Source organism: Mustelus asterias, chromosome 3 (genome assembly GCF_964213995.1).
Source record: "Mustelus asterias chromosome 3, sMusAst1.hap1.1, whole genome shotgun sequence".
NCBI lineage: Eukaryota > Metazoa > Chordata > Chondrichthyes > Carcharhiniformes > Triakidae > Mustelus > Mustelus asterias.
In genome coordinates this window covers 45,823,015-45,841,335 of record NC_135803.1, presented here as the reverse complement: position 1 = coordinate 45,841,335, position 18,321 = coordinate 45,823,015, and the positions used below count along the sequence as shown (strand labels likewise).

The window sequence follows — 18,321 nt, the reverse complement described above, 5'->3', positions numbered from 1 at the left end:
TGTTCAACATTAGATGTGATTCCATGATTGGACAACATTTGCTAAATAATCCTCAGTGTGCCAAGTATTATGCTGACAACAAATTTAAGATTGTCAGTTGGGCCACAGTGCGGTGTATTTGCGTGTACTGGAAGCTGTATATATTTAACACGGCCCTGTTCTTTGCAGACAGAAAGAACATGTATACACATTGCACCTGTTTCAGCTAAATAAGTGGCAGCCTCATTCCTCAGGGCAATGCCTTGACCAATCAGGGCCAATGTGCCTTTGTTTAAATTTCAAATAATGCTTGACAGTTATGTCAGTCACCATCAACATTCTATTCTCCATAGTAATGGCTCCACCAATCAGAGTCTACTTGAAAACCAATCAGCATTCTCTTCTTATACAGTATAAATTGTTGTTTTCTCCTTATCAGCAAAACTCAAGTTCTATACTACCAAATGAAAATATTAATAATTTATATTAGAATTATATATATATATAAATGTGTATGTATCCAAATATGTTTAATTTCTACTCAAGTCCAAATTAGGATAACCTTTAAGACATTGGGATAAAAGGATCGGAGTACCTTAATTTAGTTAAATCATTGATTTATTTTGTCATTTATTTTTTGACAGCTGTTTGCAGCCTACTGATTCTACATTTATCTGTTATACCTTCTTGATATTTGTTAATTGGTACTTTGTCTCTCAATTGTGAATTGTTATTTTATGAAAATGGCATCTGAGCCAATCAGGTGTATGTGTAATGTACACTTTTCATTTTTCTCATGCCTTGAAGTGGTTATTTGTATATGTTTTATCCAGTAACATCTATCATAATTTTACAAGAGGAAGATGCAAATTGCAACAATCAAGGTGCATCTCTACCACACACTCAAAAATTTCCCACAGTAAATAAAACTCTGATTGTGATATATTGGGCTTTTATTCTCTTGAGTATAGAAGATTCAGAATTAATCCAAAAAATGAAAGAAGTATTCAATAGGGTAGGTACAGAGAAGCTATTTTCTGTGGTGGGAGGATCCAAAGAGGCCATAATTTAAAAATTCGAGCAAGCGACCATTCAGGAGTGGAACTAGGACATTGTTCATCAGAGTTGGATAAACAGAACCTTTCTCCCCCCAAAAAAATGTAAATGCTGAGTCAACGAAAACTTTCAAGATTATAATTGATAGATTTCTTTATTCAGTGAGGAAGGATTTCAAGTGATATGGAGGAAACATAGATAATTGGGGTTGGGGTACAGATTAGCTATTTGTTCATGGGATGTGGGCATCATTGGCAAGGTCAGCGTTTATTGCCCATCCCTAATATCCCTTAAGGAGGTGGTGGTGAGCTGTCTTCTTAAACTACTGCAGTTCATATGGTGAAGGTATACCCACACTGCTGTTAGGGTGTGAATTCCAGATTTTTGTCCTAGCAACAATGAAAGAATGGTGATATAGTTCTACGTCATGATGGTGACTTGGAGGGCAACTTGCAGGTGGTGGTATTTCCATGCATCTGCTGCCCTTGTCCTTCTAGTTGGTAGAGGTTGCTGGTTTGAAAGGGGCTGTTGAAGGTGCCTTGGAGAGTTGCTGCAGTTGCAGATGGTACAAATGCTACCATTGTGCTCAGTTGTGGAAGAGAGTGAATGCTAATGGCGGTGGATGGGGTGCCAATCAAGCAGACTGCTTGTCTTGGATGGCGTCGAGCTTCTTGAGTTTTTTTTTGTTTCAGTGATTCAATTTAATAACATCTATACAGATTGAAATTTACAGAACAGACAGTTTGGTTTGGCAGATAAAACAATGTAATTTACGTTAAAATTAAAGTGGCCATTTCCATTGATTGTGAGAGCGTATTTTTATTAATGGTTCTGTGGAGCTGCACTCATCCAGGCAAGTAGACTGATATTTGTTGTGAATTCTTGATTCAATCACATTTAATCAATCAGATAGTTGATCAGAAACTTAACAGATAAGTGGTCATTTCAACCAATTGTGATATTTTGAAGGATGCTCAATACTTTGGGGGCATCGCATGATGGTTGCACACTGGAGGCAAGACCTTTAATTTGAAGAATACAATTTGTGAAATGCCTTTTTGTTAAAACAACGGCCCCTCCCCAGATTGGCTTTCTCATGCAATTTTTTTGCATCATTATTTTTCTCCCTTTCCAGCTCTGTTTGTTTTCTTTTTTCATTCTGGGATGGTTGACTGGATTTAGTTATACACTGCTGCCATTCATACAGACACAAATCAAGCTCTATCTGTCAGCATCTCTTGCACAGAGGACGACATTAGATTTGAAGTGCGGATATTATAAGCCCCTTAAATATATTAAAGGCAAAGTAAATAGGAATAAGGAATCTTGGTTCTCGAGGGAGATTGTAACACTGATTAAGAGGAAGAGAGAGTTGTATGAAATGTACAGGCAGCAAGGAACAGATCAGATGCTCGAGGAGTATAAAAAGTGCAAGAAGCTACTTAAGAGGGAAATCAGGAGGGCTAAAAGAAGACATGAGGTTGCTTTGGCAGACAGAGTGAAGGAAAATCCAAAGAGCTTCTATAGGTATGTTAGGAGCAAAAGGATAGTGAGGGATAAAATTGGTCCTCTTGAAGACCAGAGTGGTAGACTGTGTATGGAACCAAAAGAGATGGGGGAGATACTAAATGGTTTTTTTGCATCCGTATTTACTGAGGAAACGGGCATGGAGTCTACGGAAATAGGGCAAACAGGTAGGGAGGTCATGGAACCTTTACAGATTAAAGGGGAGGAGGTGCTCGCTGTCTTGAGGCAAATCAGAGTGGATAAATCCCCAGGACTGGACAGGATATTCCCACGGACCTTGAGGGAAGCTAGTGTTGAACTTGCAGGGGCCCTGGCAGACATATTTAAAATGTCAGTATTCACGGGGGAGGTGCCAGATGATTGGAGGGTGGCTCATGTTGTTCCGTTGTTTAAAAAAGGTTCCAAAAGAAATCCGGGAAATTATAGGCCAGTAAGTTTGACGTCGGTGGTGGGCAAGTTATTGGAAGGTGTGATAAGGGATAGGATCTACAAATATTTGGATAGACAGGGACTTATTAGGGAGAGTCAACATGGCTTTGTGCGTGGTAGGTCATGTTTGACCAATCTATTGGAGTTTTTCGAGGAGGTTACCAGGAAAGTGGATGAAGGGAAGACGGTGGATGTTGTCTACCTGGATTTCAGCAAGGCCTTTGACAAGGTCTCTCATGGGAGGTTAGTTAGGAAGGTTCAGTCGCTAGGTATACATGGGGAGGTAGTAAATTGGATTAGACACTGGCTCAATGGAAGAAGCCAGAGTGGTTGTGGAGGATTGCTTGTCTGAGTGGAGGCCTGTGACTAGTGGTGTGCCGCAGGGATCGGTGTTGGGTCCATTGTTGTTTGTCATCTATATCAATGATCTGGATGATAATGTGGTAAATTGGATCAGCAAGTTTGCTGATGATACAAAGATTGGACGTGTAGTGGACAGTGAGGAAGGTTATCAAAGCTTGCAGAGGGATTTGGACCAACTAGAAAAATGGGCTGAAAAATGGCAAATGGAATTTAACGCAGACAAGTGTGAGATATTGCACATTGGAAGGACAAACCAAAGTAGAACGTACAGGGTAAATGGTAGTACTCTGAAGAGTGCAGTTGAACAGAGGGATCTGGGAATACAGGTACAGAATTCCCTAAAAGTGACGTCACAGGTGGATAGGGTCATAAAGAGCGTCTTTGGTACATTGGCCTTTATAAATCGGAGTATCGAGTATAAAAGTTGGAGTGTTATGGTAAGGTTATATAAGGCATTGGTGAGGCCGAATTTGGAGTATTGTGTACAGTTTTGGTCACCTAGTTACAGGAAGGATGTAAATAAGGTTGAAAGAGCACAGAGAAGGTTCACAAGGATGTTGCCGGGACTTGAGAAGCTGAGTTACAGAGAGAGATTGAATAGGTTGGGACTTTATTCCCCGGAGCGTAGAAGATTGAGGGGAGATTTGATAGAGGTGTATAAGATTTTGATGGGTATAGATAGAGTGAATGCAAACAGGCTTTTTCCGCTGAGGCTAGGGGAGAAAAAAACCAGAGGGCATGGGTTAAGGGTGAAAGGAGAAAAGTTTAAAGGGAATATTAGGAGGGGGCTTCTTCACGCAGAGAGTGGTGGGAGTGTGGAATGAGCTGCCGGATAAAGTGGTAAATGCGGGGGGTCACTTTTAACATTTAAGAAAAACTTGGACGCGTTCATGGATGAGAGGGGTGTGGAGGGATATGGTCCAGGTGCAGGTCAGTGGGACTAGGCAAAAAATGGTTCGGCACAGACAAGAAGGGCCAAAAGGCCTGTTTCTGAGCTGTAATTTTCTATGGTTCTATGGTTCTATAAGAACAAAGGTTGGAAAGCACAAAATAGATTTAGCTTAGAAACAATATAGTTCTTCATAATCAACATACTTACAAAACCAATTAAAAATATTGAACAGACTGAAGGCTTGAAAATGAAACCAATCTTTGAACAAAGCATATCCATTCTTTATCATCAGAGTAAACATACTCATTTTTTCTGTTCTTTTTAAATGTTCTTAAAAATTCTTTGAGAAAGCATTTGGTGACATAATCTGTTTGAATCCATAGTTTTGTGTTACATTGCACCAATGTTGAATGACAACATAATTATAGCATCTACACAGGCTTCCAAATTGGCTTTCTCATCATGTCTTTTTCATTGCAGTTTTGCTTCTGTTTGACTTGATTAGGCAGAAATTATTGGGTTTTAATGATCATATCAATTTTCAAACACAAATTGCTTTTTTAATGAAATTGTATAGTAAAGAGGTAAGGCATAATTAGAGATATTTGGAAACCATTGATTCTACAAAAAAACATTCAAAAGGTAAAGCCATGCACAGTCATTTCTGTAGTCAATTTAAATGTCATATGATGTGATTTACATGAGAATACATGCAATGGTTTCCTAGAGCAAGCTGTATTTACTTAAGCATTCAGGAAGGAATTTTCTGAAATTTTTCCTGAGTCTGGCATTTTTTGTTTTTTTTAAAAATTGCCTTCCTCCAAAAGTCTTACGAAAGGCTGGGAATGGTCATGCACAAGGTTGAACCATCTAATGGATAGGGTCAGTATGGATGGGCATGTTGGTCTTTTCTTACATTTTGTTTTATATATTCATATAATATTCAAATAGTATTGACATATTGTTTACCAAATTTAAAATTTGAAGTGTGTAATTCAAAATCTGACATGAGAACAAGAAATCCATTTTAAAAAGTGGGTCTTCAATGTCATGTAATTATTAGGTTAGTGAATTATTGTGTGCATAACTATAACGAAGTAAGACCCATGCATCAGGAGTCAATAGCACCACAGTAATATAAAAAATATTCTTCTATATTTTTGAGATTGATATGGTCTTAGCAATGCTTTGATTAAACTGTTACACATTATGGGTGGAATTCTCCCAACCAACCGCAGTGGATTTGGTGACATGCGACCCCGGTGAATATGACGGGAGCAAAAAAGACAGAAACCTGCCGATGTCAAATCCTGATGCAATTCTCCCAATGGCGGGTCGCTCTTCCAGCTGGCAGGTGGCACAAACTCCATTTGCACCTCATGAAGTAATTAAAACAGCTGCCAGCCAACATCCTGTCAGGCCTTACAATTTTGCGGGAAATTACGTCAGTGTTAAACTCAATAACCAATGACACAAATGCAGAAGGCAGTCCTCAGTTCGCCAGAGACTTTGGGGTAAGTGCAACAACTTTCTGCCATAGTACTGCGCTGACCAGTTCCTGTGCTTCATGCCGAGCTCATCTTCATGGACAACACGCTGCTGCTGGACCCATGGAACATCCTGGGGTGATCTTATCATCTCGCCCCATCAGCTGATGGGCAGGGAGAGCTGGTAAGACCATGAGAGAGCCAAGAAATCTGGTTTGCACCCTAGTCTAGTCAAGACTTAGTCTTCAGAATGGAAAATTCAACTCAGTCCCTTTCTGTTCAAAGATAATTTCATCCCCATAATGTGTGGTCTCATCAAATGTTTAATTACCTTTTGGATTCTTTGATTACTCAACTATGTTTGCCTTTAGGATTCCTGTATTATTTGTAGTACTCTATATTATCTCAATTTAATCCATGTTCAGAACTTAAATTCTGGCACATTCATTATGTCCATAGTTGATCATCCAACTCAGTAACCTGTTCACAGTTCTCCACCCCCCAGCCCTCACCCCCACATATCCTTTGATTCCTTTAGCCCCAAAAGCCAAGTCTAACTCCTTCTTGAAAACATACAAAACATATTTTGGCTTCAACTGCTTTCTGTGGTAGAGAATTCCACAGGTTCAAGAAACTTCTCCTAATCTCAGCTCTAAATGGTCTACTCCCTATCCTCAGACTATGACTTCTGGTTCTGGATGCTCCCACCATCTTCCTTGCATCTACCTTGTCTAGTCCTGTTTGAATTTCATAGGTTTCAATGGGATCCCCCTCATTCTTCTAAACTCTCGTCATATGTCAGTCCAGCCAACCCAGGAATCAGGGAGGCATTTTTTGCACTTCCTCCATAGCAAGAACATCGTTCCTCAGAAAACTGTACTCAATATTCCATGTCTCATCAAGGCCATGTATAACTGCAGCAAGACATCCCTGCTCCTGCACTCAAATCCTTTTGCTATGAAGGCCAACTTACTATTTGCCTTCTTCACCACCTGGCACCTGCATGCTTATTTTCAGTGACAAATACTTACTTTCAGCAAACATCTTTGTATTGTATACATACAAAAATTGCAAGCTTTATTTGGTGACATTTGTTCGCAGATGGCAACCTGTAGGTCGGTATAGATGGAGTGAATTTTCACCAGAACCAGTTTTGCTCCAATGCCAGTGATGTTTTGTTTAATAGAAAATTTTATTTCATTTGCGAAGAAGCTATTACAAATCCATGATTGTTCTACTTCAACAAAAACTTATAATGCCACTCTGCGCGCACATAAAATTACTTGATGACTTTCAGATCAGCTTCAAAGACACAAAGAGACAGATGTAATTGGAAGTCAGCAACATGCTCATGAGGGTGGAAGACATATAGGGTTTGGGATCAAGAGGACGATTGGTAATGATATACAGCAAATGGGAACCTGATTGGAGTAATTTGGAGATTTGTAGTGGAATTTTCCCATCCTGCCCGCCACAGGAATCATAGCGGGAGGGGGCGGACCATGCAAAGGTCTGCTGACCTCGGGTGGGAATTTCCGGCCTTGGAGCAATTGCGGCTGGAGAATCCCGCCCATGATTTGGCAACAATGAACTATAATACAGACTATTGGGTGGCATTCACCCAAAAAATTCTAAGTGTCGAATTCGCATAAAAACTGGAGCAAAGCCTGTTGGTTTTTTCAGCAGGATTTTCAAAATGAATCTCCCACACTCTGCACTCTACAGAGCGCACTAACATGAATATCATTAAAAATCAGGGGATGGGGCCTATTCCCACTGAAGAGGCCAGTAGCATTGCACTGAGCTGGTCACTTCGAATGACCGATCTGTCAGCGCTGAGATCGGCACATGTGCAATAGCCCCGCACTGCCGGCCACCCGATCGCTGGCCAGCTCCGTGACCCCCACATTGCTGGCCATGCAATTGCCCTCCCCGCCCCCCCCCCCCCCTCACCTACGTGTCCATGCCAGCCTGGACCCCACCCCCCAGCCCACCTCAATCTCCCCCCCCCCCCCCTCCCACAGTCCCGATTTCCTGATCACCCCACCGGCAGCTCCGACACCTCCCCCCCTCCCCCAGCGGGGAGGGAGACTTCAGTCCCGGGCCCGCTATTCACATCCAAATCAGCATTTAAATAAGTTATACAACTCTGCGCCGATTTCTGGTGTGGAGTTAATGGTATTGGAAATCCGGCAGCCGGAGACTCGCGGAGGCTGTGGCGCCCAGTGGGGAGCTCAATATACACGGTCTCCGCTTGAGTCTGAAGCAGCGCAGCGTTAAGTGTGGAAAAGATCAAAAGCCTTTAGGAAAAGTAAAAAGAAAGAAAAATTGCAGTAAACAGGTAGAAGTTGTTAAAAAGTAAAGGATAATAGGTATCTAACAGAAAAATAACAGGTGCTCTCAAGTCATCAGAAACACAACAATGCACATCAGAAGAACAATATAACATACAAATATTTGAGATGGCAGACTGAAGTCAATTGAATTATAAGAGCTGGGGAAAGTAACCAGAAAATGAAACCGACAGCTAAATCTGCTTCAAAATCCTTCACTGTAAGGTAATGAATCCCACTGTGCAGATGTTCAAAAATCCCTTTGAATTAAATTCTCTCTCACATTACGAGTCGATTGAATTCAATTATACAGTAGTTATTTTTAATGAGCACTTACACGGAACTGAAGTAAAACTTTGTTTTCTATGTTCCTCAGTCTTCCTACATGAATTCTTTAACAGTCAGCAATCAGGTCCATTTCCTGTGGTGAGAAAACTACCTTCCATTAGGCAGTCCACCACAGCAACATGGCTGGTATTAGAGCATATAGGGCCATAACTTCCTCAGAGTGGCAAGCAGCATCGTATTGCCACTCCATACCCATGTGAATATGCTAAATTTCTTCAGTGCCTGTCTCTCCCAACCTTCCTGACCGAGACTGGATGAGATTCAGGCAGCGCAGCAGTAGATTCCTGGGGTGCAGTTCGGGTTGATGGAGATGGTGGGTGGTCAGGTCAGTTTGGGTCAAGTTGGATAGGAGCAGTAGGATGGTCAGGTCGGGTTAGTGGGGTGGGGGGGTAATCCAGCTGGGTTGGGTCAGTTGGCGGGGTGGGGGTTTAAGTCAGGCCGGAGGTGGGGGTGGGAAATCCTGTGCTTGTGGGAAGTCAAGGATGGGGAATACCATGGTGGGGGAGGATTGTGGGGGATGTCCCATATGGGGACTGGGAAGAGAAAATAACTAGAAGTAGGAGTAGGCAATTTAATCCCTCGAGCCTGCTTTGCCATTCAATACGATTATGGCCGATCTTGTCTCAGCTTCATCTCCACCTTCCTGCCCGTTATCCATAACCCTTATCATATTGGATATTTAAAATAGTTATGCTGAAGTTAAAAATGGTTTTATTTCTTCAAATTCTTTCAGAGTAACCATTGGTCTAACACTGGCAGAACCATCCAAAGTTAGTGATTTGTGAGATAATTCCCAGCCCAGCACAATTGTCATGGGGAAGTTGGCGCTTCTGGACAATTGCTCCCTTTACCTGGGAGCTTCCAAGAGAAATTCCCAAGTGTATCTTTGGGGTATGCCCCCAATCTGACACTAGAAGCCAAGAATTCATGGGCAATCCATGATAAAATGAGTTATGAACCGGTGAGGTGAGAATGGCAATGCACTTGTGACCCCCACATTGCTGGCCATGCGATTGCCCTCCCCGCCGTCCCCCCCCCCTTCACCCAATCGCTGACCTACGTGTCCATGCCAGCCTGGACCCCACCCCCCGGTCCATCTCAATCTTCCCCCCGCAGTCCCAATTTCCTGATCACTCCACCGGCAGCTCCGACACCTCCCCCCTCCCCGCTGGGGGAGGTGTCGGAGTAACTATGACATCAAGAAGCACAAAACAAAACTCATTGGAACTCAGAGGGAAAACTCTTCACTGACTGGAGTTATACTTAGCACAAGGAAACTGGTTGTCGTTGTTGGAGTCAGTCATCTCAGCTTCAGGACTTCACTGCATGAGTGCCTCAGGACAATTTTCTAGTTTCAACCATCTTCAGCAACTTCATTAATGACCTTCCCTCCTTCATAAGATTAGGAGTGGAAATGTACATTGATGATTGCACAATGTTCAGCACCATTCATGCCTCCTCAGATACTGAAGCAGTCTGAGTCCATATGCAGCAAGACCTGGCCATATTCAGCTGAGGCTGATAAATGGCAAGCAACGTTTGTGCCGACTAAGTGTCAAGCAATGACCATTTCCAATAAGAGTGAATTTAACCATCTCTCTTTAACATTCAATGGCATTACCACTGCTGAATTCCACAGTATCGACCAGCCATTTAAATACTGTGGCTATAAGGGCACATCAGAGGCTGGGAATTCTGCGATAAGTAACTCATCTCCTGATGCAACCTACAAGGCACAAGGCAAAAGTGTGATAGAATACTCCCTGTTTGCTTGGATTAGTGCAGCTCCACAACACTCAAGAACATCAACACCATCCAGAACAAAGCAGCCCACTTGAATGGCACCCCATCCACCACCTTCAAGATTCACTCCCATCATTAATGACACAGTCAATGACAGTAATGTGTACCATATACAAGATGTGCTGCAGCAACCCATCAAGCCTTCTTCGACAGCACCTTTCAACACTGTGACCTCTATAATCTGGAAGGACAAGGATAGTGGATGCATGGAGCCATCATCTCTTGCAGGTTCCCCTGAAACCACATACCATCCTAACTTGGCACTATATCGCTGACCATCATTGCTGTTGTTTAAAAATCCTGGAACTCCCTTCCTCACATCACTGTGGGTGTACTTATACCACATTGATTGTCTGTGTGGAGTTTGCACATTCTCCCCATGTCTATGTGGGTTTCCTCCGAGTGCTCTGGTTCCTTCCACAGTTCAAACATTTGCAGGGTAGATGGGTTGGCCACACTAAATTGCCCCTTAATGTCCCAAGATGTGTAGGTTAGATGGATTAGCCATTGCAAATGTGTGGGGTTATGGGGATAGGGTGAGGGAGAGCGCCTGGGTAAGTTACTCTGTCAGAGAGTTGGCGCAGACTCGATGGGCCAAATGGCCTCTTCTGCACTGTAGAGATTCTATGATTATTATTTCTGTATCCAATTTGCCATCCAAACTTTTCATGTTGTATTGATAGTATCAGTATTGTCAACGGCAGTAGGATCCCTGCTTGTTAAGACTAATCAATAGAAACTAGCAAAATGGTGACTCATTGATGGATGGCTACTGGCAATTATAGTGTTTGTGCACAGTGCAGAATAAACAGAGGAAGTAACATATTGATGGCCAGCCTCTTGCAAGCAAGTTTTCCTCGAGATGACAAGACAAACCATTTCCATTTGTACAACCTTTAACTGGAAAGCAGGGTAGTCGGAATTACCCTGTGGAGTGATGGGTATCAGCCAGCCCTATTCGATAGTCAGGCTCATAAATTTGTTTTAAATTGAGATATAATTATTTAGTGAACAGAAAATAACCAAGTTTGATTATTTTTCTAAGAGTAAAATTCTATTGATTGACTTCTAATGATATTTTTATCATATAATCTCTCTCATGTTTTAGCCTTCGTGGCTTTGTAACTGCAATGCTGGGTATTCTTTCCCCAAATAGAGTGGGTTTCTTTTAAACACAAACCCCAATTAATATTTAAATTTGGCAAATGTGACAGTATGGTTTATCAATTCATATTCAAGCTACTTGATAGTGTGTTTGGTGCATGATTATGATCTCAGGAGGAACAAGCAAGGCTGGCTTCTTATGCTGCACATGAGCACCTCCTGTCACCCAAGGAAACAGCGGTATTGATGACAATCATGGAGAAGTGTATAGGTCAGACCATATACTTTCCAGCTAACAAAAAGCAAACAGCACTTTTGGTGAAATGGGCAAAACTAAAACAATATAAGTCTACCATGTGGAATGTTGAATTCAAACAGCATTTTGGTGTTACAGAAAGTGCACTCAAAGTATGGTGCTGCAAATTTCATACATACCTTTCCCTCTTCTGTTGATTATCACTTTTCAGCTGTTCCATGCATTCATTCATTGAACAAAGTTCTCTTTGCAGTTTTTTTTCACGTTCAATGCTTTCACGGTAAAATTCCATTTCTGCTTCCATTGCTTTCACTTTTTCTTCCATTAATTTGAATTCACGATGTATTAGGTAACTAACTCCACAATATTTGCAAACAGTCTCATCCTGAGGCATCTAAAATCAAGAGGGAACAAAGAAACTTTTAATCTGAAAAGGTACCACAACTAAATTACATGGAACATAAGTGGCAATGATTATCTGCAATGAATTGGTTGAAATGTTTCCGTTATCTGTATATGTTACTGCACTGCAATATGAATGCCACTTATTTTTCCTTATAAAATATTGGTGTATCTGTTAATAAACAAGTTACTGTAATGTCTGCAGTATAAATCAATGTCTTAACGCACTGCAATTTATATTTTGACCCAAAATGGGCGGATTCTCCAAACCCATGTGTAGCTGCCCTGCTGTCAGTGAGAATGGAGAATTTGATGCTCAGCCAGAGCTCCATTCACTGCAGCGACACCAGAGAGTCCCAGCCATGGACGAGATCAGAGGTTTTCAGCGATTGTTTGAGCACCACAGAGTACAGTAAATCCCCATTTTAAGTGTCCCCTTTTAAAGTGGTTTTGATTTAAAAGGTTTTATTTTTTGGCTGGGTTCCATTTAAAGTGTAGTATTCTCCATTTTAAAGTGTGCAAGCAGTGTGATGATGTCATCACGTTCTGAGTCTGGCTTGAGATAGCGCCATTTTGTTCTTTCTGTACATTCAAGGAACATTATTTCTATGCTGTATTTTCAGGTGCCCCCTGTATTAAAACAGATTAAACTTTTTTTAACTGTACCTAGTACTAGGTGAGGAACCCTGTAAACTTTGTTCTTCAGAATAATTTTCCACTGGACTGAATCTTATGGTACAGCCAACTGAGCTAAGCAAGATTGCGCGTATTACATGTGAGAGGTAGTGGGATCAATTCCACATTCTCCACTTTGATTTAGAGGGGCACGGTTAGCTCAGTTGGCTGGATTACTGGTTTGTGATGCAGAGCAATGCCAGCAGCATAGGTTCAATTCTTGTACCGGCTGAGGTTATCCATGAAGGTCCCGCTTTCTCAACTTTGCCCCTCGCCCGAAGTGTGGTGACCTTCAGGTTAAATGACCACCAGTCAACTCTCTCTCAAAGGAACAAGCAGCCTATGATTCTCTGCGACTACGGCAATATTTATACATTGTGTAGTCATACCATAAAAAAAGAATTCTAAGGAAGATGAAATGGCAAGAAATATCTAAATTAAAATCCTGGAGTGCCAACAGTCAAAGGGGCAGTGGTGGTCGCAGTGGTATTATTCAATGAGCAAACAACTGATTTATAAGCGGACGAGGCTATGAAAATTAAATATTCAACATTTTTGGAGTGGTTAGTGGTTGACAAGTGCAAAAGTTCCAGCAAATGATGGCCTGGTGTAAACAATGGCCTGAATCACCAATCCAATAATTCCCTTGGACTTGTGCTCCATATAACACATTAGGAGATGGTGCGAGACTCCAGTAAATTCTGGGCCAATGTATTTTTACATGCATTTTGAGAACTTCAGAGCCCAATCTGTGACTGTAAAATTATTGTAAACTTGGATATGAATATACCTTTTGCTGTACTGTGAAAATAGATTTAGCTTAAAAGTTCCAATGCATGAGCTTACATTGCTTAATAAGTTAGAGAGCCTATTCTCTGTGATGCAGTGCCACAAGACATTCAATTACCTCACACAAGCAGTCAACATCATAAAGTACATCTTCAAACACCAGATGCACTCACCATTAATTTGAACAATGAACAGAATTTTCCATTTTCTGCAGTGTGCTGGCTGAGGCAAGAAAACTGGTGTGCGGCTCACAGGTTGCTTTTTTTAAACAGATAATCCAGCACTTGCTGCAAAAAAAGGAGGCCCAATCTATGCTGTTCATGGTGGTGGGGTGTACCGATCTCTGATACAAAAGAGAGGAACTCCTCCCATACGCACCAGGGGATATGTTGTCCATTTTGGCAGGAAGAATAGAAAGAACCTTATTATCTAAATGGTGAGAGATTTCAGAGTGCTGAGGTGCAGAGGGATCTGGGTATCCTAGTGCATGAATAACAAAAGGTTAGTATACATTATATTAGGAAAGCTAATAGAATGTTATTGTTTATTGTGAGGAGAATTGATTACAAAAGTAGTGAGATTATGCTTCAGTTGTACAGGACATTGGTGAAACCCTGTCAGGAGTGTTGTGTACACTAGTGGTCTCCTTACTTAAGAAAATATGCAAATGCATTGGAAGCAGTTCAGAGAAGGTTTACTAGATTAATACCAGGAATGGGTGGGTTGGTTGATGAGGAAAGGTTGGAGAGGTTAGATTTGTATCTACTCAAGTTTAGAAGAGTATGAAGCGACTTGATCAAAACATTTATTTCCTGAGGGATATTGACAGGGTGGATGTGGAGAGGATATTTCCTCTTGTTGGAGATTGGGGACCACTGTTTAAAAATAAGGGGTCATTCATTTAAAACAGAGATGACGAAATTTCTTTTCCTCTCAGAGTTGTGAGTCTCTGAAACTCTCTTTATCAAAAGGCAGTGGAAGCAGATTTAAATATTTTTAGGACAGAGCTAGATTCTTGAAAGGTGAAATGTTATCAGGGATAGGCAGAAATATGGGGTCGTGGTTACAATCAGATCAGCTATGATCTTGTTGAATGACGGAACAGGCTTGAGGGGGCGAGTGACCTACACTTGCTCCTAATTTGTATGCCTGTATGTATGAAATGGAACAGCTGACAATCCGTTACACTCAAAAAACAACTACTGCATGGATGTTCAAACTGTATGAAACAGTGGTTAACTGATTTTCTACTGAAGCAAAGAATATCCCTACAGGCCACAACAGCGTACACACACTAAATGTTTGATCACAAGAAGGCTAAGGGCACGTCAAGTCTGGCTCTACCAAACATGAGTGTTAAAACTGAATACAAAAAGAATTCAGTCAAAATTTTCAGTGCAACACAAGCAAAAATGAATAGAGTTTCAAACAAAATGAACATGTTTGTTCAATATGCACCCCTTGCAAGGCACACAAGTGAGATGTGGGAAATGTAGTAATCTGAAACCAAAAGATACTTGGTTTGATGGAAAGGTGAGAAATGTCTATCTAGATCACATGATAAGTGAGGGATGAACCAAAACATGAGAATGATTTTCTTGATCACAAGCTCATGTCCGACATAAACCAGTTCAGACTTCAATGTTTGAAATATCAATTTCTGAAGAAACAGGATTTTCTTTAAGTACTGAACCAAAGCCATCAGTCCAAAACCTGTAAAGAGATCATGATGGCTTTGTACACCAGTTTTTAAACATGATTTACAAATGCATGATTTACAAACGGGGAGAAAAGAGTCTGCTGTAGTCATGCGAAATGTGCATATTCACAAAGATTTGTTTTTTTTCCACAGTTGAAGTTGTATAGTTAATGACACAGGAAATAGTTAATTTTAAAAATTTGTTTTTTGTACAAAAGCGAAGCAGTGTGATGTGTTCACATATTATGAACACAAGTAATATGCAATGACATCACTGAACAAGTGAATTGGCCAATTTGGGGTCTGTCCTTCTTTGCAAGGCCCTCTCCATTTGCAACGATTGTCCTCATCTTCAAAATCATTCAAAACATCACCTCACCAACCACAATCGCGACTCCCACAATCTCTGACAAGCTTCCCTTGGTCTTCAAATTCATTTTTTGTTAAACTGGTAATCTAGCACAAATGGGATGTCACACTCCTTTCAACGAAGGAAATAGTGAATCTTAGTTCCAAGTTTTAAAATGTTGGTTTACATATAAATATTAGCTGAATAGATGTTGAATTTCTGAAGATTTTAGACATTTCCAAGACAATTAGAAAGCTGCTTGGAACAACTTCAATTACAAAGGAAGCTGAATGAAGCTCAACATGGAGGCCGGTCAAAGACACACACACACATTTGTGATGCAAACATCATTCTGGAGACACATGCAATACAGTTTTGCCTCAAAGATTGGAGACTTTTTTAAACAACCTTCCATAATATTGTACATCCTTTATCTGACAGTTTGGATATTAATAAGTTGAAGCAGTAAACATGTTCCCAATAGTTTTGTAATTTAGCAAATTCAAAGTGATAAATGGGAAAAGGCTATTCAGCACATCCTGCTATTTACCATAAAAATTTGTTTTTATGATGAATGTCATTTTCATTTACCTAATGCCAGGTAATCTGACTGTGACCATTTGCTCTATTCCCTGCTGCATCCAGAATCCTTAAGAACAATGTCAGCATTGGTTCAGTGCATGGATGTGACAGTCCATTCAGTCAAATGTAAATGACCGTAGGGCCTTATTCAAAAAATGCAGGAGAGTGTTCCTGGTATCCTGGTCAAACATTATCTCTCAACAAACACTTTACTGAAACAGATTATTTAATTATTATTTCATTGCTGTTTTTTGGAAATTTGACTGATCTGTTCACTACATAATGACAGCGGTTATAATTCAAAAGTACTTTTTTTGTGAGACACTGAGAAACCCTGATAGTGTGAAATGCACTGAGTAACAACTGCCTGATAGAATCATTACCATCAACGACTAACAATTTGATTGAATTGAGTCATAACTGTACAGAAGAAGGACATTAAGGCCATTAAGTTCATGTTGGTTCTCTGTGGAGCAGTCCAATGAGCCTCATTTCTCTGTTCTATCCCCATTAACTCTGAAAGTTTATTTACCCCAAATGCCATTCAAATTGCTTTTGAAACCACTTTGACAAAATCAACATGATTTTACGAAAGGGAAATAGTGTTTGACCAATCTTTTGAGTCTCTTGATGACATAACTATAAGGGAAACAGTAGATGTAGTATAATTGCATTTCCAAAAGTTATTTAATAAGGTTCCACACAAAATGCTAACGATATTCGAGATGAGGGCTCATGGAGCTGGGAGTAAAAATGAGCATGGATAAAGGATTGTTTACTACAGAGTAGGGATCAGGTTTTGATTGGTGAAGTGCCACATGGGTCAGTGTTAGTGCCTCAGCTATTTGCAATCTATGTTAATGACTTAGCAGAAGAGACAGAGTAATGTATCTAAGCTTGCTGACAATACAAAACTTGGTGGGAATGTAAGCTGTGAGGAAAGCACAAATAGGCTGCAAAGGGATATAGACAGGTTAAGTACGTGGGCAACAAGGTGACAGATAGAGTATAATGTGGAAAAATGTGAGGTTATTCACTTAGTAGGAAGGATAAGAAAGGCAGAAATTTTTTTAAGCGGTGTGAAATTATGACACGTTGAAATTCAGAGAGATTTTGATGCCTTTATGAAAAAACAGAAGATTAGCATGGATGTATAGCAAGCAATTAGGAAAGCAAATGACATGTTGGCTTTTATCACAAAAGGATTGGAGTCCAAGAATAAAGAACTCTTCCTCCAATTTTACAGGAATTTGATGAGACTACACCTGGAATACTTTCAGTTTTGGTCACCATATTTATGGAAGAATACACTTGCATTTGAGGCAGTACAAGAACACTCACTAGATTGGCCAACCTTCATCCCGGGGACCAATGACAAGAGGCTGAGAAAATTGAGTCTATTCTCTGGAGTTTAGAAGAATGAGATGTGATCGCATTGAAGTATACAAGATTCCAATGCACTTGACAGGGTGGACACTGAGAAGTTGCTTCTTCTGGCTGGGAAACCTACAGCATGGGGGGCACAATCTCAGGTTAAGGTGCTAATCATTCAGGACTGAGATGAGTGGATATTTCTTGGCTCAAAGGGTTGTGAATCTTTGGAATTCTTGACCCATTGAAGATCGTAGAAGCTCTATTGTTGAATATATTTTATGGCCCTCTGAAGTAGAGAATTTCAAAGATTCAACACCTCTACTTTCTCAAAAGACTCCCACCAATTTTTACAGATGCACCATAGAAAGCATCCTTTCTGGATGCATCACAGCTTGGTATGGCTCCTGCTCTGACCAAAACCGGAAGAAACTACAAAGGTTTGTGAATGTAGCCCAGTCCATCACACAAACCAGCCTCCCATCCATACATTTCCCACTGCCTCAGAAAAGCAACCAACATAATCAAGGAACCCATACACCCTGGACATACTCTCTTCCACCTTCTTCCATCAGGAAAAGATACAAAAGTCTGAGATCATGTACCAACCGACTCAAGAACAGCTTTTCTCCTTCAGACTTTTGAATGGATCTACCTTATATTCAGTTGATCTTTCTCTACACCCCAGCTATGACTGTAACACTATACTCTGCACCCTTTCCTTTCCTTCTCCCCTATGCAGTCTATGAACGATGTGCTTTGTCTGTATAGTGCGCAAGAAACAACACTTTTCACTGTATACCAATACCTGTGACAATAAATCAAATCTCTAAGTGAATAAATTCCTCCTTATCTCAGTCTTAAATGGCTGGCCCTA

At 40.7% G+C, this 18,321-nt stretch overlaps 1 protein-coding gene across 1 annotated transcript in view; it reads right to left on the bottom strand.

The window, feature by feature from the left end:
• The window catches only part of lekr1 (Leucine-, glutamate- and lysine-rich protein 1), a 154,980-nt gene that overhangs the window by 93,455 nt on the left and 43,204 nt on the right, over positions 1-18,321 (bottom strand). The window contains exon 3 of the mRNA XM_078202251.1: positions 11,757-11,971. Coding sequence (XP_078058377.1) covers positions 11,757-11,971 — 215 coding nt within the window. The remainder of the gene's footprint in view (positions 1-11,756; positions 11,972-18,321) is intronic.